The following is a 22,696-nucleotide window of genomic DNA, read 5'->3' on the forward strand; positions in this document are numbered from 1 at the left end:
TGTATTATTGCTTGAATCCAAACTTCAGTATCTTACATCTAAACGTGACAGTAACTTCTTAATCTAAAAGTAGCTTCCCTATCTCACACTTTTTTTTTTTACTCAACTTCTCTTCTTCCTGGCTATGATTTTATTAATTGAACATAGGTTCAACCAATCTAAAAAAAACCTAAAATTATTATTTTAGGTTGTTCAACAAGATTATTTCTCTCTGGTGACAGCTCAGGCAAAAGTAGTCTAGGAGTAATATGTTACTCTATGATGTTAGAGACTCAGCTCTTTTTCCTGTTTTCTTTGCCATCCCTAGGGTTTTCCCCTTACCTAAGGTAGCTCTCTACAGTGCATTTCAGTTGAAAGGAAAAGTTTAAGGGTAAGAGGAAAGAAATGCTATGAGTGTCTCTACATTCTCTTATCTTCAGATAAGAGCAGTCTTCAGCCTGACTTTAATCTGCATTTACAGTCTTACAGATTTGCTCCAGCCACAAAGTTCAGTTTGTTGCTACTTTCTTGAGTGTGCCATTTCCCTTACATAAATTACTCTTCTGCTTATTAAAATCCTAGCTAGGTTTTAGCCCTAAGTCCATCTCTCCTCTGAAGTGTTTTATGACCCTCAAGGATCTTTGTTTAAATCTGTTGTCATGTTTACTCCTTGGCTGTTATAATCATGTGTACCCTTAACCTTCTTTGTTATATACAAAAGCAACCCCTCCCCCCACAAAAATACCCTCCAAATAAAATTTACTGGAGCATCCAAAACATGTTTCTATAGAAATAATGAAATAAAATCATTCTATTTGCAAGCTATTCTGAAAATTCTCTTTATTAATACTGTAATTTTAATTTATGCTATTTATTTATTTATTTATTTATTTATTTATTTTGTGGGTCTGGGGATGGAACCCAGGGGCATTTGACCTCTGGGCTACACCTCCTGACCTATTTTTTATTCTTTATTTTGAGACAGGGTCTCACTAAGTTGTGGAGGGCCTCACTAAGTAGCTGAGGGTATCTGCGAAGAGCAATCCTCCAGTCTCAGCCTCCTGAATGCTGGGATTACAAGTGTGTGCTATCATTCCCGGCTTAATTCATACAATTTAAAAAGTTGTTTTATTTTTTGTAGCTTGTCACATATTTTGGCTATGGTGTCAATTGGTTGAAACTTTTTTGTTTGTAAGTTGGAAAGTAAATAGCCTTAAAGGCAAGAATCATTCATCTGTTCATTCAACTATGCTTTTTAAGTATTATATGTTAGATGCTGGGATATTTCAGTTAAAAAAGATAGAAATTTCTTTTTTCATCGTGTGAAAATTCTTGTTGGATGTTTTGTAGTATCTAGTTTCTTCTCAGACCAATATGTTTCGATGTAGAATTTATACAAATGCACATTATAAAGATTCCACCTAATACTAAAGTATGACGTACAATACTTTTTATGTTATTTAAGTTGTAAGGTTAAAGCAATGTTATTTAATTAAAGTCTAAAAGATATTTTTTGTATCTTTTGAAACAGAACACCCTGAAGATGTAGCTCCTACTGTTGGATTTTCTAAAATTGACCTTAGACAAGGAAAGTTTGAAGTCACCATCTTTGATCTGGGAGGTGGAAAAAGAATTCGAGGAATTTGGAAGAATTACTATGCTGAGTCCTATGGGGTAATATTTGTTGTGGATTCCAGTGATGAAGAGAGAATGGAGGAGACAAAAGAGACAATGTCAGAAGTGCTAAGACATCCTAGGATATCTGGAAAGCCTATATTGGTGTAAGTATCATTAATGTCATTGTAAATATAGGGACAGTGGCATTAGCTGGTAAACAAATTACCTATTACAAAATATGAAATAAACTAAAGTAGGCATATAATAAGATAATGCTGTGTGTAGGGATAGAGTTTAGGCTATATTATGAACAAGCCTTATAATTTCTTGTGTATTCAAAGATGCACTCATTTTTTTATTTGATAATTTACTTTCAAATTCTGCATTTTCCATTTGTCTATTGACAAAGTTCTAGATATTTTCAGCATTTTTCCTCATCTAATAACATATTTTGCCATTGTCATTATTTTGGAGAAATTCTTTGAAATTGCTTAAATGGCTTTTTTCCCTTTTTATATGGTTTTATTGGTACAGTATAGTCTTACATTGTTATGTAACTCATGCTCATATACACAGTACTTGCTTCATTTTTCAAATACCAAATTAAAGCTATTTACTTCTATCTCACACATAGATTCTGAGTCATTATAGTTTCAGTTATATGCTTATGTTATTTTGTTCCAGTGCCTGAACATTTTTTAAAAAATTGAAAGAGGGCTTTTGTATTCATAGCATTTCTGCATAGTCAGCACTAGGTGGTGCTATGGCTATGAGATGTGGTAAAGTGAAAGTAATTAAATTGCTCTTTAACTTGATGGTAATAGAATGTTTACCCTTGTTTTCTTGTTCTTTTTCCCTCATTCTTGTGATTCTTTATTTAGAATTTAAAAATCAATCTCTAAAGTGATTAGATAAAAATTGAAGTATACTTTCTCAGTGGTTGTTAGTAGTAAATTATGATTTTTTCAGTGAGGCAGTTTGGAAGCTTTCATTACAAAAATTAAAACAATTCCATCATTTATTGGCAAAGCTTATACTTTAAGATTTTTATACTTTTAACTAATTATGAAACTACTTGGCTTTCATAATCGATTCTCACCTTTATTAAATCTTAAATCTGGAATAAAATTTTAATATATATGTATATGTGTGTGTGTGTGTGTATATGTTTGTGTGTATATATGTGTTTATATGTGAGGAAAGTAAACTTTATTGGATCCTGTGAGCCATATTGTACTCTACAAATGTTTAGATAGAGAATCAGTGATTTCTGAAGTCAAGAATACTAATGACTTAGCCAGGCATGGTGGTGCAAGTTAGTAATCCCCGTGCTTGGGAGGCGGAGACAGGAGGATCCGCAGATTCAGAGTCAGCCTTGCTGGCTTAAGAGGCCCTGTTTCCAAATAAAAAAAAATATAAAATAGGTCTGGGAGTGTAACACAGAGGTAGAAGGGCTTCCAGAAAACCCAGTACTACCAAAAACAAAAACAAAAAAAAGAATACTAATGACTTTAGGTCATTTATAAAGTAATTATTTGTTCATTTTTAAAACAAGTCATTTATTGAATTTATCCTTTCATTAATTTATTCTTTCATGCATTTGTTCATTCATGAATATATTGATTTAACAAATATTTATCAAGTATCTACTGTGTGCTAGACATGGTTCTTGTGAGGGGGTGGTATTTGAGAAGCATAGAGCTACATGATGGCGTCATAAAGAAGAGGATTAGAGAACTGAAGCCTGCAGTCCTCACAGCTTGGGGAGCTACTGAGCCAACATATAGTTGCAATATTTCAGAACAGAGCCTAGTACAAGCCGTGTCCTCCCCCACCCAAGCTCCTGTTGTTCAATGCCATCTTAAAACTTGATTTACCTAGGATCCTGTGAAGCAGACAGGCAGCTGAATCCAGCAGCTTAGCAAACCTTGTGCTGTGAAACATCCAGGTAGCATATGCAACCACTCCAAGCCCTGCGAAGAACCTGAGCAGCCCACCTTGAGTAGAGTAGTGGGGCCTTCCAAGGAGCCTGGAAAGCAAATAGGCACCCCAGCCCATCCTCCTACATCCCCAAGAAGCACCGGAGCAAGCTGGTGCAGAAGCTCAGCCCACTGTACCCCTGAAAAGCAGGCAAGTGGTCCTGCTTACCAGACCTAAGCCCTGGGAAACAGTTGCACAGCTTCTCCTTAGTTGGCCTGCTGGGGATGTCATGAAGTCACCCACACAGCCCTCAGACATTGACAGCTGTAAGTTGAGAGAAAGAAAGGGCATTCAAATAGAAAAAGAGGTCAAATTATTTGCATATATAAAAACCTAAATACTCTGTGAAAGGCAGGTATAATTGATAAATTCAGTATGGTTGTAGGATATAAAATCAACATACAAAAACCAGTACATTTTTTGTTTGTTTGTTTGTTTTTGCTGGTACTGGTGTTCCTGGAAGCCCTTCTACCTCCAGGCTACACTCCCAGACCTATTTTATAGTTTTATTTGGAAACAGGGTCTCTTAAGCCAGCGAGGCTGACTTCGAACCTGCGCAATCCTCCTGTCTCTGTCTCCCAAGCACAGGGATTACAAGCGTGCGCCACCACGCCCAGCCCAGTACATTTTTTAAATGTCCAAAAACAAAATTCCTGAGAAGGAAATCAAGAAAGCAACCCATTCATAGAAGCAGAAGCTAAAATAATAATAAAATATCCAGAAATAAACATAACGAAGGAAATGAATTATCTCTAAAATAAAAACTACAAAACACTGATGAAAGAAATTAGGAGGCATACACACACACACACAAAAAATACAAAGACACCCCATGTTCATGGGTTGGAAGATTAAATATTGTTAAGCCAAGAGTGGTGGCATATGCTTATAATCCCTGTGCTTGGGAGGCTGAGACAGGAGGATCACACAGGTTCGAAGCCAGCCTCAGCTGCTTAGGTTCTCAGCAACTTAGTGAGACCCTGTTTCCAAATAAAAAATAGGTCTGGGAGTAGCTCAGAGGTAGAAAGTCTCTGGGTCCACCTCCAGTACCACAAAAAATAAAAAATAAAGTAAAATAAATAAATATTGTTAAAGTTTCCACAGTATTTTAAAAAAACTCAATTACATCATTTTCAGGGAAATGGATGGAACTGGAGGACATTATGCTAAGTGAGATTAGTCAGTCACAAAAAATAAGAAAGCAGATGCTTTCCCTAATATGTGAGAGTTAGGGAGAAATGGGTCATAGGAGGAACTCTAGATGAAAAAGGAAATTCTATAGGGGAGCAAATAAGACAACCTAAATGAGGAGATGGGAGGGGGGGGAGAGAAGGAAATTCTCTAAAACACACAATGTACTTAAACATATCATAGCCAGCCACTAAGCCAAGCAAAGGAAGGAGGGATGGGGAGGGAATGGGGTGAGAATTAGGGGTTAAATCAGTGATGTGTACATGTATGTACACACAAGTTTTTTTACCCCAATATGATGTATTAATATAATGCACCAATAAAAAATTAAAAAATTTCCACAGTATCTAAAGCAGTTAATTCTTATTTTATTTATGTATTTATTTATTTATTTATTTTGTGTGTGGTACTGGGGGTGGAACCCAGAGGCTTTCTACCTCCGGGCTATACTCCCAGACCTTTTTTTATATTTTATTTGGAAACAGGGTCTCACTAAGTTGCTGAGAGCCTCACTAAGTAGCTGAGGCTGGCTTCGAACCCGTGCGATCCTCCTGTCTCAGCCTCCCAAGTGCGGGGATTACAAGCGTGCACCACCACGCCCGGCGTTAATTCTTATTGATATTGTGGTCTAGATATCACTTAAGTGGTCTTTAGTACTTTTTATAGTCTTGAGTATGCTATACCCTTCAATCCTTCTTTACTTCTTCCCTGTTTTACTGGTAGCAGCAGTCTCCTGTTCATTCTTGCTAGCAAGTTTGCCTCTCCTCTCCTTTTCATTCCTCTCCTCTCCTTTTCATTAGTTGCTGTTTTTCAGATTTCAAAACTATTATGTCCTTGTTACAACAAATGAATGACAAAAGAATAGGAGGAGTACTTTTTAAAAAATGCAAATTTAATAATTTGGCAATTCCCTTGCTTAAAATCCTTTGTTACCTCATACAGCTAGGGAATTTTAATTTTTTTTTTTTTTTTTTTTTTTTTTTGGTGGTACTGGCGTTCCTGGAAACCCTTTTACCTCCGAGCTACACTCCCAGACCTATTTTATATTTTTATTTGGAAACAGGGTCTCTTAATCCAGCGTGGCTGGCTTTGAACCTGCACCATCCCTCTTGTCTCTGTCTCCCAAGCGCGGGGATTACAAGCGTGCGCCACCATGCCTGGCTGGATTTTTTTTTTTTTTCTTTTAACTAACAAGAGTTCCACCACTTAAAATAATGTGTAGCAAACCTGGCGTGGTGGCACATTCTTTTAATCCCCGTGCTTGGGGGCGGAGATAGGAGGTTCGCTTGGGAGGTGGAGACAGAAGGATCGCACAGGTTCAAAGCCAGCCACGCTAGATTAAGAGACCCCATTTCCAAATAAAAAAGTATAAAAATAGGTCTGGGAGTATAGCCCGAAGGTAGAAGGGTTTCCAGGAACGCTCGGTACCACCAAAAAAGCAACAACAACAACAACAACAACAACAAAAAATGCCTAGCATATGCTCCTTTGGTCATTGACAAATTCACTGGGTGATCACTGAGAAAATTATTCATCAGTCCCCTGCCAACCTCAGGGCCAGGCGCCAGTGTACTGTGGCGAAGTAGTGGGAGGAGATCTGTATTAGGAGTGAAGTGACAATGCACATGTTGTATACAGTTGCATCATTCTTGCCCGCAGACATCTGAACTACTCATCTACCAAATATGTTCACGGCATCTGATTATAAAGTATAATTCTACTTGTTTTCAGTAGTACATGGCAACACTGTATATGGAACCAAATTGTGCTACTAAATCTATCATAAAAAACTAGTTTTTAGTAAAAAGGTAAAAATGATTTACATTCTTTATAGAGTAAAAATAACAGTGCAAACACTCTGCTTTTTAATTATGTTATCCCATTTACCTAAAAAATCCCTCTTTTCATTTTATATTGACTATAGAAACCAACTTTAGACTATGCTCTTAGTAGCTAAGGTATGGTAGGTATGGTTTATATTAATGCTGTGGTTTGGGCCTTGTCTATCCCCCAGAAGTCAATATGGTAAAGAGTTGGTTCCCAGCACGGCATTGCAGGAAGGTGGTACAACCTTTAAGAGAGGGGGTACCTAATAGAAGGACTTCAGGCCATTGGAGCATGCCCTTCAAGGAGCTGGTGGACTATAGCCCCCTTCCTTCTTTTCCTCTTGGAAATGTGCTTGCCATGTGCTCCTGCCATGATATGCTGGCTTATCACAATCCTCAACACAACAAGGCCAACCAGTCATAGACTGACACCTCTAAAACTGTGAGCCAAAGTAAATCTAAGTTGGTTATCTTAATTATTACAGTAATGGAAAGCTAACAGGACAGTGGAACTGAGAAATGGTATTGCTGCTTCAACTGTACCTTGCAGGGCAGAACTAGTTTGCTGGAACAGTATGAAAACTTTTGGAGGAGCAGACAAGAGAAAGCCTAGAATGTTGTATGCAGAACTTAACTGGAATTCTGGTGGAGGCTCAGAAGACCAGAATGCTGATACTTATGTGAATAGTAAAGGTTATTTCAGTGAGGTTCCAGATAAAAATGAGGATTCTTTGAAGAATTGGACAAAGACCCTCATTGTTATATTGTGGCAAAGAATTTTGCGACACCTTAACATGTGCTGCTTTTGTGACCAAACTAAAATTTTCCATACTTTTTGTTCTTTTTCTTTTTGCTCTTTATGCTAAAATACATTTGACTAAAAGCAGCCAGTAATACTCATGCCACAGTCCAAATGTTGGGCTGCCTCGACATCTCTTTCATCAAAGGGAGTAGTCCATTGCCTTTAATCTTAGCCTTCCAGAAAGAAAAAGGGCATGGACGAAAAGCAACCAAATTGCGAATGATCTGAAAACCTCTCACTAGGTCCACTACCTCCCAGTTATGCCAGGCTGGGAACAAAGCCTTTTCACATTTTTCTTTGGAAGACTTGTAAACTATAGTAGTTATCTACTCTCACCTTCTCCTAACCATATATTCTTATTTTAATGATTTGTAGCTTAATTTAAAAACAAAACAAAACTGCTAACTAGATAGTCTTACAAAAATGAAATTTCAAGAGAAAAAGTAGACAACTGTTAGCAGTTTTATTAATAGCACCGAAGTCAGTAGCGATCTCACATTTTAAGCTCAACCTGCACTATAGGAATTATTTCATTAATAATGCAAGGCAGCCAGGCATGATGGCCCACACCTTTAATCCCAGTACTTGGAAGGCTGAGACAGGAGGATGGCAAATTGAAAGCCAGCCTTAGCAACTTAGTGAGACTCAGCAATCTAGTAAGACCTTGTTTCCAAATAAATAAAATCAGGCTGAGGGTGAAGATTGGAGGTAGAATGATGCCTTTGGGTTCAATCCCCAGTAATACACAAAGACACAAATAATACAAGGCACTTCTCATTGGTCATCTACCAATTCAAGTGAGATGCGATTTATGTTAAATGCCTTAAACTCTTGAAATTTTTAAAAACCCAAGGTTACACCAGTGTTTTAAGAAGGCACATTCTTCTTATATACCTCCTATCTCTAGTATAGTCTTGGAAATTGTTTTTAGATGATTTTACACCCCCCTACGTTTTTGTAAAGGGGTTGAATCTTCTAATACTTTTAATCAGAAAAACACTGGAGACCCATAAGCTAAAATTTCTTTTGTGGATAATAACAGTTTTACTTGGACCATTGGGATGATACTTTCTCGTTATATACTGCCTGCTTTTCCATGAAGTTTTATGATCTAATGTATTTTTTTTTTTTAATTTTGCGGTCTGGGGATGGAACTCAGGGGCATTCAATCTCCAAGCTACACCCCTGACCTATTTATTATTCTTTATTTTGAAGCAGGGTCTCACTAAGTTACAGAGAGCCTCACTAAGTAGCTGAGGCTGTCCAAGAACCGCGAACCTCCAGTCTCAGCCTCCTGAATGCTGGGATTACAAGTGTGCGCCACCACGCCCGGCTCCATGATCCAATGTATTAGGCTTTGGTCAAATCTTACAAATTGGATACTTATAGCAAAAATGATTATGTATGTGTGTGTGTGTGTGTGTGTGTGTATGTGTGTGTGTGTGTGTGTATACACACACATTATATATATATATATATATATATATATATATATATGGTATATTCATATATATAAATATATATTTGTGTATGTGTCTATGTAGGGGGCATTGAGGTTTTACTCAGGAAAGAAACAGTATCTTTAATTTGATATTACTAGATGTTATAACATTTCAATATAAGAGATATTACTTATATTGAAGTAATATTTACTTGAGGTCTTTTCCCAGGACCTGCCAAAATCATATATACAGTTCTGACTGCATGTGCATTTTCTTGGGAGCACATCTTAGCTTCCACCAAATTGCAAAAGGAATTTATGATGAGTGTAGTAAATTCCCATATTAGGAGAAACAATAATCAGGATTTCATTATTACTTTTTTATTTTGGAATTTTTGTCTCTAAACTTTATATGTCTACTTGACTCACCTTCTTTCTAAACTATATTATAGGGCAACATAAAGTGCTCAGGAGAAATTAACTCACTTATGAATCATCCTGCCATTAGAAATCGAGTCAATTGTACTTTTACTAAGTTAGACTTTAAATAATAAATAGGACATTGGGGTCATTTATTAGAATGCTAGAGATCTGTAATTATCTACCTATATCATGTAATCAGTTGATTTTTAGATATAGTGTTTAGTTCCCTAATTATAATTTTCACCCTCTAAAGCCCCTACTTACTGAATTTATAGAGGCCATTGGCTTAAGTTAAGATTTGTCTTCTTTCACTAAAACCATACCAAGTTGTCATTTTCATTGATAATCTATCACATAAACTCAGCTGTGAGGCATGCTACTTATCCTGATGACTCACCTCCAGACTTTCTTACTGAGTACTTCTTTTTGCTCTTCATTTCATTCAGCTTTACTTGTAGCAGCTATTACTCACAGGAAATCTACAGCTGGTTGACTTGTGAGTAATTTAATATTTGGGCCTGCAGACAATCCAATGTGCATCACACCTCTGACTATACACCATTTAAAAACAAAAATTAACAAAGAAAAATTGTTTGACAGTGTTGTTAGACAGAAAAATGTTGTCCTTGTACCACCTGCATCAGCATCAGCCCAGATCTCCAGAACATTTGAGGATAAACCTAGAGATGCTTTGGGTTTCCCACTCTCTCAGGGTTCTCCATATTATTATTATTACACACACACACACACACACACACACACACACACACGTGTGTGTGTGTGTGTGTGTGTGTGTGTGTGTGTGTGTTACTGGGGATGGAACCAAGTGGCATTCTACCTCCAAGCTACACCCGTAGCCCTATTTTTTAATTTATTTTGAAACACAGTCTCACTGAGTTGCAAAGAGCCTCACTAAGTAGCTGAGGCTGTCCGCGAACCAACATCCTCCGGTCTCAGCCTCCCAAATGCTGGGATTACAAGCATGCGCCACCATGCTGGCTCCTCCATATCATTCTGATGGACAGCAAAAATGGAGAATTAGTGGGGAAGGAAAAACTGTGTGCTTTTGGGGCCTTATTCTTTTCTGAGGTTCTATGTTTCCACTTGTAATACCTGTATTGTCATGTAAATTTCCAAATAATTCATTTAAAGGATCAGTGTTGTGTTTTATTACTGTTCTGTAAATGTTATAGTTTTAAATATTGTTGTTGACAGTGTGTTCTGTCCTAGTGGAGATGAATTAGAACTGAGAGCCAGGTATGGTTGTATATACCTGGTATTCCTAGCTGAGACAAAAGTATCTCTAGTTTGAGATCAGCCTGAGCCACTTAGTAGGGCCCTGTTTATTTTTATTTTTTTATTTTTATGTGGATCATATTGAAAATGGCCTATATTAATACAGTGCTTGGTGTCCTTCCCCCTGTTTTTCCTTCTCTTCCTCCCAACAATGAGTGTCCATGTTGATCATGCTATATTCACAGTTATACAGATACTCAAATGTAGCTCCTTTATTAATCAACCTCAGCCTTCTTCCCTACCCTTCCTTTCTAGCTTTTCTGTGGTTTCCCCTCCATTATCTGGAGTCCCTCTGGTATCCCTAATTCTCCCTAGTTTGGGCATATTAGAGAAAACATATGGCACTTCTCTTTCTGTGCTTGGCTGATTTCACTTAAAATAATTTTCCCTGTTTAAAAAAAATAACAAAAAAACGGGGAAGGTAGCTCATTGGTAGAGCATTTGCCTACCATACACAAAGCTGTGGATTCAGTCCCTAGGAGCACACACACAAACACAGCTGGTTTCAAAGTGTCATATGAAAGTGATCACAGAAAATGATGTAATTGAGTGGTTGTGAATATGATCTCTAGTGCTAATACTAATTTTTGTCATCTTTATCATCTGATACATCTATAATTAATACATTCCTAATATTGTGCCTTCAGCTCAACAATTTCAAGAATTCCCCCCTCCTTTTAGGTATTTATATCAGAAGGAGATAAAACATTTAGTGCCTGTTAACTGTGAAAATAAAGTATGCAAAAATTTTCAACAACTAATTAAATATATTGTTTCTATTTCTTGAGTTAGGGTGATACTAATTGATATGAAAATAAAACAGAAATTATATATGACATGTTACAGTGATGGACCTTTCTGTGCTTAAGTCTTGGTTTAAAAGCATTATGTACAGATATAAAATGCTTGTGGAAGAAAAAAAATTATGAATCCATCTAGGTATAAGTATATTAATATTAAATAGTAATCAATATTTTCTCTTTTCATGATAAATAATTTGGAGATGGTTATAAAATATCAATAATTTAGAGACATTTATAAATAAATATCACTAAAATGCTAAATAAAAGTTTAAAAGGAACAGTTGAGATAGCAGTTTGTCACCATTACCTAGTTAGCTGTGGAGTTTGTCATGCTTTAAATTTATCTTTTTTTATAATATTCCTTAAACATTTGAAGCTGAGACATGAAAGATATGTGAAACATCTTTTCCACAGTGATGCTTGATAATTGAAATAGTAAAAAATGCTTACAATTGTAAATGATTTATAGTGTTTATGATATGTAAACTCAAGTACTCATCTTCTCAAGTACCCAGGCTCCCTCAACATATTTTTTCTTCATTGCGTATATTTAGAAAAACCACCACATTAACTAAGCCCATTATCCCTTAATTAAGCCCATTATCAACATGTTCTATGGTAGCATCCAAGCAGCTGAATACTGATAGGTTAAAAACACATAACTGCACTGGCTGATCTTAACATTAGGACCATACCTTTCAACTAGGTTCTGACTACTTCCTGATTGTCCTGCCATCTTTTGTTGAGTGCTGTCCTTCTCTCCAAAATAACTACTTCACTACTTACCCTTCCTTTTCTTTTGTATTCTGGCATATTATCTTAGTTTAACAATAGTTTTTAACATATTACAGGCTATTATCTGGGTTTTTGTACATCCACATACTTTTCAGGTAACTTCACATTAGAGTCACATGATATTACTAAACATTTATTTACTCAAGTAGCCTAAATTTGTGCTCATAGTCCTGACATATCCCAAGCATTTCTACTGATATAGCTAATGTCATAATAATCTCCACTTTGACATTTTATAGTCATTTCAGATTCTCTTGGTTATAATAGAAATCTTGATTTTTTTTTTCTCCCACTGCTAGTTCTGGAAACTTCATTGTTTCCCCATCCTAATAAGTGACATCATTATTCAATCAATATCCAGTAGAATTTTTTTAAAATCTATTACAAGTGAGTCTATTCTACCACTGCAATATAGTACATAATAGTTAAGACCTTATACCTGGAAATCAGACAACCTGGGTTCAAATCTCAATTCACAATATATGGTTTCTGTGACTTGGAGTCACCATTCTACTGCTATCCTTTTCCAAGCCTTCATCATCTCTCACTGGGATGACTCCATTAACCTTCTAATATCCCCCCCATCCCCCGGCACTGGGGATGGGTGAACTCAGGGGCATTCTACCTCCGAACTACACCGCCAGCCCATTTTTTATTCTTTATTTTGAAACAGGGTCTCACTGAGTTGCAAAGGGCCTCACTAAATAGCTGAGGCTGTCCATGAACTGTGATTCTCCTGTGTCAACCTCCAGAATGCTGAGATTACAAGCATGCACCACCACTCTTGGCTCTTTTTTTTTTTTTTTTTTTTTGGCAGTGGGGATGGACCCAGGGGCATTCTACCTCTGAGCTACACCCTGAGTCATATTTTTTAGTCTTTTTATTTTTTTGAAACAGGGTCTCACTGAGTTGCGAAGGGCCTCGCTAATAAGTAGCTTAGGCTATTCACCAATCACGGTCTTTCCATCTCTACCTCCCAAATGCCCGGATTACAAACGTGCGCCTCCATGCCCAGCCTCACACTTGGCTCTTCTAATTATTTTCTATGTTTATATGTTTGTCCTCCACTTCTCCAAAACTATTCTAACCTACTTTCTATAGTAAGCAAAATGATCTCAAGTATAAGTGATATCATAATGCCCCAAATCCTAAACAGTCTGAGAGCCTTGCATTGATTACAGTTACCAGAAATTTCAGACTTCTTCTCATTGTCTTGCAAAATCTTCAATATAGCCTTTGCTGGACTTTCACTATGCCTCAGTTATACTTTCATTTTTCTTTAATGGAGTAAATCATACCATTCTTAAGGTCTTTATCTTATTCTGTTATTTTTGTTTGTTTTCTTTCTTGATGTTCTGGTACTGGGAATTGAACCCAGGGTGCTTTACTGCCGAGACACATCACTAGCCATTTCTATTTTTTATTTTGAGACAGGTCTCACTAAGTTTCTGAGAACTTGTGACTCAGCCTCCTGAGTTGCTAGGATCACAGACATGCACCACTGTGCCAGATTTTTTGATACTATTTGTTTCTGTGCCTGGAATAAACCCTCTTGTCCTTTTGCCCTTTTGAACCTCTTACTATCATATCTTTACTTAAATATTACCATTCAGAAAGGCCTTCACTGGACACTCACTCCAAAGCCAACCTGGCAGCCTCTGTCTCATATTACCACCCTTAACTTTAAGTTTCTGCCTGGAACCTAACATCATCTTGTATTTGTATTTGTTACCCACTTTTTATTGCTGAACTGTGTTTCAAAACTATACTCTTATCCTATAATTTGGTGCCTAGAATCCTCATAAAGTGATGGTAAAACATTCAAGAAGATGGTTACCTTTACTTTGACTTTATCGTTCAAGTATTCTGATTTGTAATACAGTCTCCTGAGTGGAGCCAGGTTCAAGAAAACTGCCTAACTCACCTTTTCATACTTGATTGAATAACAACTTACCAGATTCCTCATTTTATGAATAGTTCAGTTTTCCCAAGATCTATTGACCACTGAATTAACTTACCTCTCTGAGATAAAAGAATTGATATAAATTCTAGTTTGAGTTTACTTTATTGTAGCATCCTTTGAGGTTTTGTTTTTAATTACCAAAATGTTCTCCAATCAGCCAAATGAATTGCTGAAGTAGTCATCACTTAATTGAACATTATCTTGTTAAATAAAGCATTGGAACTTAGAGAAATGTACAATATAACTTAATACCTGATTATAAATTTTAAATCATCTCATTTTTATACTTAACCTGTGAGTTGAAGATAACCGTACTGTTTTTAATTTAATTAAATAAAGGTTTGGCTTAGGTTACTGACTTCAGAAGTTTCTGTAATTCTAGTTTGTAAGAGAAAGGGGAAAACTGTAATTTAGCAGCAATGAAATATATGTGTGTGGATCCAAGAAATGACTAGAGAAAATACAAGACATTGAAATATGGGGCATCCTTCATGCTAAAGCTGGAAAAGTATTTGAAATAAATTATTTATTTTGAGCCACAACATGGACAACACCAACAACACAATGCTCTGCATGGATTTCTTCTTTTGTATTTTACAGCTAATCCAAATTTTTCGTTAGTGTTGTTTACATAATCTTTTGTACTGTTCACTGTCATTTCAATATTGTTAATGCTCTCTCCTTGTTCCTCTACTAAAAGAGATATCTGAATGAACAGATCTCTTAAATCCCTTACTTGATTCTCCAAATTAACAAGTTCCTTGTGTCTCTGTTCTATCTCTGAAAGTTGTGCTTTAGTGATTTTTGTTTCTGTAAGTAAACTTTCATTAAAAACTTCCCATTTCCCTTGATGAAGCATATCATTTACTTCTTCTTCAGGCACCTCTTTTCCAGCAACTTCAAGCTGACGGAAGATAAATGTCTTGCACTTCTCTTGCTTTGCTGCTATTGTGTCATTGTATATAAACATGGTTTGCTGAAAGTGGTGGAACATCGCAGCATACTGAGATTTAAGTATCCTTGTGACCACTGATGATGGACCGTTCTCAGCCTCTGACTTTTTAACTTCTTTAACTAAATCACTCAGACTTCTGTTAATGTGTTCTGCTTGGGTTTTTATCTCCTTTGTAATGGTAGAATCTCTCTTAAGTAGACTAAACCTTCTCATTGAAGCCATCAGACTTTTCTGTTGCTGTCCAAATCTCTGAACGTCATTTGCCAAATTGTTAATATTGTCCTGTAGTTTTTGGATCTCATATAAGTATCTCTCAGCAATGGGCTCTCTTTCATAAATAACAGCTTGCTGTACAAACAGCCCTTGTTCCTCTGCTTCTGTAGTCAACACATTACCATCTCTAGAGAGTTCAATTTCTTTTGTTCTCTGCTTTAGTTCTTGAAGTCGGTCTTTCATCTTCCCTTTTCTGTTAAGAAGCAAAATGACATATTGAACAAAGGAAAGTTTGTCTTGGCATAGCTGTCTGTCTCTTAGCAAATCTCCCATTTTTCTAAAAATTTTAATAATTAGGAAAATCAATAAGAATTTTCTCATAAAGATCATTGGAATAGGAAAAATCATATAAAAGTAACATAAATTACTTTGCATAATACAGAGCTCTTATGAATCTCCTTTATATGAGTGCAGTACCTGAAGAACTGTGATGGAAATATGGTTGCCTACAAATATGTTTACCCATTTCATAATGCTGTCTGTAGAATGATTTTTTCCTAATAAAGGGTGCTTTTACCAAACTTTAATATTTTAGGATTAACCTTTAAACTCTGAAAACTTGATCTATGCAGTGTTAAAAATATACTCATTTTGTTAAATATGCACAAATCAGTTAAAACAGTGTTAAAAACAGGCAAATTCTATTTAAGAGGTTCCCCCATCCCCTTATACTGAGATGAACCCAGAGGCATTCTTCCTCCAAGATACACTTCCAGATTTTTTTATTATTTTGAAAAATTTTCTTAGTAGGTTGATGCGAGTCTTTCTAAATTGCTGAGGCTTTCCTTGAACCTACACTTCTTCTGCCACAGCCTCCCCAATACTATATGGGTTTTAAGCAATATAATGTTGAACTTGTTTTTGAGGCACCTGGATTAATATATTATTTTTAACACAGCATTGTTTTCTTTGTGTGTATGTGGCACTGGGGATTGAACCCAGAGCCATTTTACCTCTGAGCCACACCACCACCACTATGGTATTCTTTATTTTTAAACAGGGTTTCACTAAGTTGCAGAGGGCCTCACAAGTTGCTGAGGCTGGCTGCAAACCTGTGATCCTCCTATCTCAGCCTCCCAAGTACTGAGATTACAAGTGTGCACAACCACGCCCAGCTAGCTTTGTTTTCTTATTCATTGCAAATTTATGAAAAAAATATTTTCAATTTATTATGCTTATTTCTTATTTTTTAACTTTTCTTTAAAAAATACTTTTATTGGTGCATTGTAAGTCTCGCATCGTAATGTAGTTCAGTGATGGTGACATACATGCACACAGCACTGGGGAGGCTTTTTAACCCAACTCCCTCCCCACTGCTCCCTTCCCCATACAGTATACTGAGATTGAAATTGGTAATCTCACTTATGTCATAATGTCAATTGAAGTGTTTTTCTTCACTAATTATTTCTTATTCTTAGCATCCCTTTGGAATAATATCTAGACTCTTCTAACAATATGTGTATTAATTTGTTTTAAGTGATTTTTTTATAAACATGAGAATATACTTATCTATAGCCTTATTCTGAGAGTGCTGGTGATAGTGATATTTACCACATCTTGTGCTAGTAGTTGTCCATAGGAGTCAAATTGATGTCCATACCTTACATGTGATGGTCTATATAAGTGTGGAAACATATGTAATGATGTGAATACATACAAAGTAACTAAAATTCAATGTTTGTTAGCAAAACACTTGATTTTCACAGAGCATCTGGATTTTAGAAAGGCATTAGTTTCTTTCATGATATTTTTGAAGGTTAAGAAGATGCTCTATAGAAGTATGTAAATATCTCATTAGATCTCTGATATGCCATTGTATTATAGGATGTGGTATTTATTTATACAAATATTTTTACTAATGATTTGAATATTGTCATTGAAGGCATACTTACCAAATATGCAGATGATATGGAATTTAGAAGGCTTTCTAGTATGTTGAAGTAAATAGTTAGAATTCAGAGATTGAAATAGCATCGAATACTATACTAAAAATAAAAAAAAACATCTAATAGGAATTGTAAAATATCACACCTAATTTTTTTTAGAAAACATCTTAATAGTTACATAATGGAAGACACTTGTTTATAACAGGATCTTAGAGGTTTTAGTTAATTGTAAACTTTGAATATTTATGTTTTTACAGATAACTGTGTGACTTCTAGGTAGACTGAAAACAATATTTGTTTCACTAATTTTATGCCTATTGGAGGTGGGGTCATGTTAATTTCCAAGCTTTATGTTTTGACATGGAAATGCATATATATTGGGAATTTCCAAAGTAGCATGGAAAGGACGAGTTAGAAAATGCTACTAAATGGTGAATCACTGATATTTTTGAAAATATTTTCTCCCTGATAAAGAAGATGCAAAGAATATCTTCTATATATTACAGAATCTTCTATGTATATTATAAAGAGATTATATATTAATCTCCTAAAATGTAAAAGGCTATGTACAGGAGGGGTTAGATTTATTTAGCATAAAACCAAAGGGCAGTGGATAGAAATTGTATATAGAGAGGTTTAATTTGAAGACTGTTAAAGGAAAATATAGCTTCCCAGGATGAAATGAACTGTTCCATGAAGTGATAAGCATGCCATCAATAGAAATATTCAAGATGCTCTTTAATGATAACCCAATTAAAGATGTTATAGGAACGATGTCTGCATTGGGTCAAAATTTAAACTGATGTTCTAGTAATATTCTTTTGGTTTTACAAAAGCATTCTATATGAAAAGTTTTAAATTCTATAGTATATATTCAGTTATACTTGTCTTTGAGGAATTTACAGTCTGCAAGGAGATAATGTACAATTAAGCAGATAAATTAGATCATTTTACGTCTTGACAGAACAGTCAGGCAAGGAGATACTTGACCCATGAGAACTAAATAAATATTGAGAAACCAGCCAGATGAAGAGGCAAGGAAGTTCATCATTTGTATAGGAGATAGGTTGTCAGGCAATGAATGAGCATGATATCTTTTAAAAATCAAAGGATTATTTGTGTAGGTAGCAATTAACAAGAGGGGTAAATCAGTAAAGTCAGAAAGATAGGTTAAGGTTAGGACAAGATCATAATGGGCTTGCAGGCCAAAATTAAAAGTTTATATTTTATTTTAGTTGTCAGTGAATGCCAATTAAAAGTTAAATAAAATATTGACATGATTTATATTCTTAAAAGATATTGATGCTTACTATGTAAAGAGTTGTTTCCCAAGGAGAGGATAATAGTTCATAGGAGAGACTTGGATGACTAAAATAGAGATGCAATAAATGGGAACCATTAGAATATATTTTTGAAAGTAGAAGAAATAGAATGTGATGATTTTAATCTATCAGGAGTACTTTACACAATCATTTCTTCTCTTGGATTTCTCTTACCCTTCTTAGCTCTTCCTGCATCACCCTCCCCAATCTCATTTCTTTCACCTCTGAGTATTGGAATGCTTTCAGGCTCTGGGTTCTTAATATTCACCATCTTTTATGGTTTAATTGCATTAAATGTGGTCTGTAATTGATAACTCAAATAAATTTGTTTTTCCAGTGTAGACTACTCTTTTTTTTTGGGGGGGGGGTACTGGGGATTGAAATTGATGACATTCTATTTTTGAGGTATACCTCTAACTCTTTTTTTAAATTTTTTTTTTTTTTTAATTTTGGAACAAGGTCTCACTATGATGCTGAGAGTCTTACTTAGATGCTGAGGCTGGTCTTGAACCTGAAATCCTCCTGGCTCAGCCTCCCAACTACTAGGTTAGAGGTCTAAAATGGTCTTGTAATCTTCTTTCAAACACCTAGAGAGCTCCATCTCAGTATATTGCAACTCTTTTTAGTGGGTGAGATAAATAAATTTAGAGTCATTCTTATCTATGCTTCCACTTACATATCCAAACTAATAGTACCTCACATCCAAATTAACATCCATTCTTGTCAACCTTTCTTTTTTTTAATTATATTAATTTTATTAAACATATAACTTTTAATTTTATTCATGCCTTTTTTGAACTAAAAAGAAAGCAATGAAGACAGTGGAATTATTTTAAAACGTGTATTTCTCTAAAAAGCCTGGTCTAACCCTCAGCACAGTTTTTTTTTTCTTTTAACAATTTTTTTTATTGAACATAAATAGTATACATTTAAACTATATTTGGTGCCCTCTCCCCCCGCTCCCGTTTTCCCTTCCCCCTTCCCACCAATGGTTGTCCAGGTTAACCATGTCATATTCATAATTTTACACATGTTCAGATGTAGACCCTCATTAATCAAGATCAGCCTTCCTCCTCTCCTATCTTTCCATTCAAACTTTGCTGATATTTCCCCTCCATTATAGGAAACTTATGTACCTTCTCCTTCTGTGCTTGGCTGATCTCATTTAACATAATGTTCTCCAGGGCTTTCCATCTTCTTGCAAATGATATAATTTTGTTCTTCTTTATGGCTGAATAGAATTCCATTGTGTGTATTTCCCAAAGTTTTGCTATCCATTCATCTGTTGATGGAGATCTGGGTTGGTTCCATATTTTGGCTATTACAAATGGTGCTGCTATGAATATAGGTCAACCTTTCTTTTGAAGTATATTGGGATCCAGCTGCCTCTTCCTGTCTCACTGGTCCAAGTCATCACTTAGATTATTGGAGTAATCTCCCAAGTACTCTCCTGGCTTGGGTCTGGTGTGTGTGTGTGTGTGTGTGTGTGTGTGTGTGTGTGTGTGTGTGTGTCTTTCTGTCTCTCTCTCACCCACACATATACACACATACATTCTCATTCTCTCTCTCTCTCTCTCTCTCTCTCTCTCTCTCTCTCTCTCTCTCTCTTCTCTCTCTCTCTCTCTTTCCCACCACTCTACTCCACTCCTTGACTTATTCTGGATACTGAATTTCAGAACAGCTAAGACAGATTGTGTCATTATTGTGCCTAAAATCCTTCTTTTGCATCTTCTCATGGAGGAAAACCAGAACCTATAAGGTTCTACATGGCTTTCCTACCTCGCTTATTACCGTTTTGACCTCACCTTTTTGAGTGACTTATTATGACTTATTCCCTGTCTCCTTTAGTCTGTGCTTAAGGGTCACCCTCTTAGTAAGCTCTCCATGGTCACTGTATCTAGAATAGCAACCACACTCTCAAATCTCTGACCCTTCTCAACTTCTCGCTATTTAACAAACCTATATATTTTACTTATTTAATTTTATTGTCTCTCCCAAATAAAAGCCCAATGAGAAACTTTATTCCGGTATTCCCTGCAACTTAATTAGTCTCATAGTTATTCAGTACTCATACTGAGCTATTGACAAGATCTGAATATGTACCAGATAGCATTCTAATAATGTTGTATGTTCTTGTTAGAACTTTGAATTAAGTATTGCCACAATCTCTGTCTTAGAAAAATAATATCTGATCTTAAGCAGTTTGGCCATCCTGTCAGCTTGTGGTGGATTCAAATTCTGGAAGTCTGGTTTGAATGACTCAACTCTAAAGCCTTTTTAGTGGTGTCAGATGCTACAGAGAGATTGTCTAGGGTAACTTCTGAAAATAGGCAATTAGGTCAGTTAAGTGGTTGTGAAACAAGCCAGATCACAAGGGATAAGACCTTGAAATCTGTTTTTAACAGAAAAAGCCTTTGTATAGATACTTAAAGTTTTTTCTGAAACATTTGCAGTATGGTTGTATTGCTGAGCAGTTTAAATGGTTAGAAACTCTTAAGAGCAAGCTTTTGTTACTTATAATGCACTTAGAATTCCACTACTTAAATATCCTAATATTTAACTCAAAAAGCTTATTCTTTTATCTCCACATTGATTTGATACACTAGTAGTGAAGAAGTGTAGTCAGTTCAATCTATATGTCAGACTTCTAAACTGGAAAAAGATTCTGTATGCTCCTCATCTCTTCATTCTCTGTATTTTACTTCACTTGCAGGGAATATTTACTCAGACTTAAACTTTGTTTAAGTAAAATGAATACAAATTCATGTTATTAAACTTGGAAAAATTGTGAAAGGAAGATTAATCAAGGAGGAATATAACAAGGAAACATAGAGAGCACTGCCAATGTTGATTGCTAGGAATATAGATCAATATAAAACATCAGTTAGTGACCCATTTATTAGGCATGCCTTATAAATGTGTATTTCTTAGCCATTTTAAATGCAAGTAGAAAATAAGCAAAATAGAGGAATGTATGTAATAGTATGTTAGTCTACTATTCTTTTAAGTCCTCTATTAAAATGAAAACAAACTGTTGGGCGTGGTGGCGCACGCTTGTAATCCCCGCTCTTGGGAGGAGGAGACAGGATTATCACGCAGGGTTTAAAGCCAGCCATGCTGGTTTAAGAGACCCTGTTTCCAAATAAAAATATAAAAGTAGGTCTGGGAGTGTACCCTGGAGGTAGAAGGGTTTCCAGGAACCCCAGTACCACCAAAAAACAAACAAACAAACAAAAGAACAAAAACAAAAAACCAAACTGATTTTAATAGGGAAAGATTTTAGTATTAGAGCAACCAATTAAATGTGCAGAAAGTTTGACATTCTCATCTTTATATTATTTTTCCTCTTTTTAAGCTATACTAAGCAACTTAATTTATAAATTGCATATAATTATTTGTAATTACTTAGTTGTAATTAGTATAATCCTTAATGTAAAATCACATTTTTAAGTGAGACAAATTGAAAAGATGTTTAGCTTTATAGAAAAATTTAACTTGTAATTCCTTGTGCATTTTAATATTTATTTTATGAACAATTCTGCTTAATCCTATATTACTAGTCAAGATATGCTTATGGCACTTTAATAGCCAGTTCCCAAATATTGGCAGCTCAAAACTGCAGTTTCCTGCCCACATTTCATGGCCATGATGAATTGGCAGGGACACTGGTCTTTCTTGGTCACTTGAAGACCTGAGTTCCCCCTTTCTGGTAGTCACAGCAGCAGAAAAGAGGCATCACTGGGAAGCCTCTGGTAGGCATTAAAATGCTGGAGTTCTGAAGTGATATGTGCTTTCATTTACACTCCCCAGCCAATGGAAATAGGTGACAATGAAGTGTAGTCCTTCCTTGTTCCCTAAAAGAGAGTAGAACCTAATCTCTTCACTACCTATCCAATTTTTTAGTTTGATTCCAGCTGTAGTCCTTAGAGGTTATCAAATCTTCTCATTTTTTTTGGGGGGGGGGGTGGAGTTGAGAACCAGGAAAGGCCCATGTCTTGCAGTCATGGTGAGGATGTTAATAGTAGTACTTTCCAATATGAGGGAATTTGATGTTAAAAGTCAGTTGGCTTAGTTATTTACATGAAATAGCTCCCCTACTCTTTACTTGGTTGTTATTTATCACTTGTTGTTTTTGTATCTATAT

The 22,696-nt window shown here is 35.7% G+C and overlaps 2 protein-coding genes across 4 annotated transcripts in view; one reads left to right on the top strand and one right to left on the bottom strand.

Annotated features, from left to right (window-relative positions):
- The window catches only part of ARL13B (ARF like GTPase 13B), a gene marked incomplete at both ends in the record, with an annotated part of 65,006 nt that overhangs the window by 16,882 nt on the left and 25,428 nt on the right, over positions 1–22,696 (top strand). For 2 of the 3 annotated variants that reach the window (XM_080695794.1, XM_080695795.1), the window contains one exon: positions 1,511–1,760. The exons of the other annotated variant lie outside the window; for it this stretch is intronic. In XM_080695794.1, the coding sequence (XP_080551920.1) occupies positions 1,511–1,760 (250 nt within the window). The remainder of the gene's footprint in view (positions 1–1,510; positions 1,761–22,696) is intronic. 3 annotated transcript variants of the gene reach the window in all.
- On the bottom strand, positions 14,643–15,527 carry STX19 (syntaxin 19; the record flags this gene model as incomplete). Its single annotated transcript, XM_080695515.1, has 1 exon — positions 14,643–15,527. The coding sequence occupies one exon, from the start codon at positions 15,525–15,527 to the stop codon at positions 14,643–14,645; it is 885 nt and encodes a 294-aa protein (XP_080551641.1).

The sequence above is a fragment of the Muscardinus avellanarius genome (assembly GCF_963383645.1).
Source record: "Muscardinus avellanarius genome assembly, chromosome: 5".
In the NCBI taxonomy this organism is placed as follows: Eukaryota; Metazoa; Chordata; class Mammalia; order Rodentia; family Gliridae; genus Muscardinus; species Muscardinus avellanarius.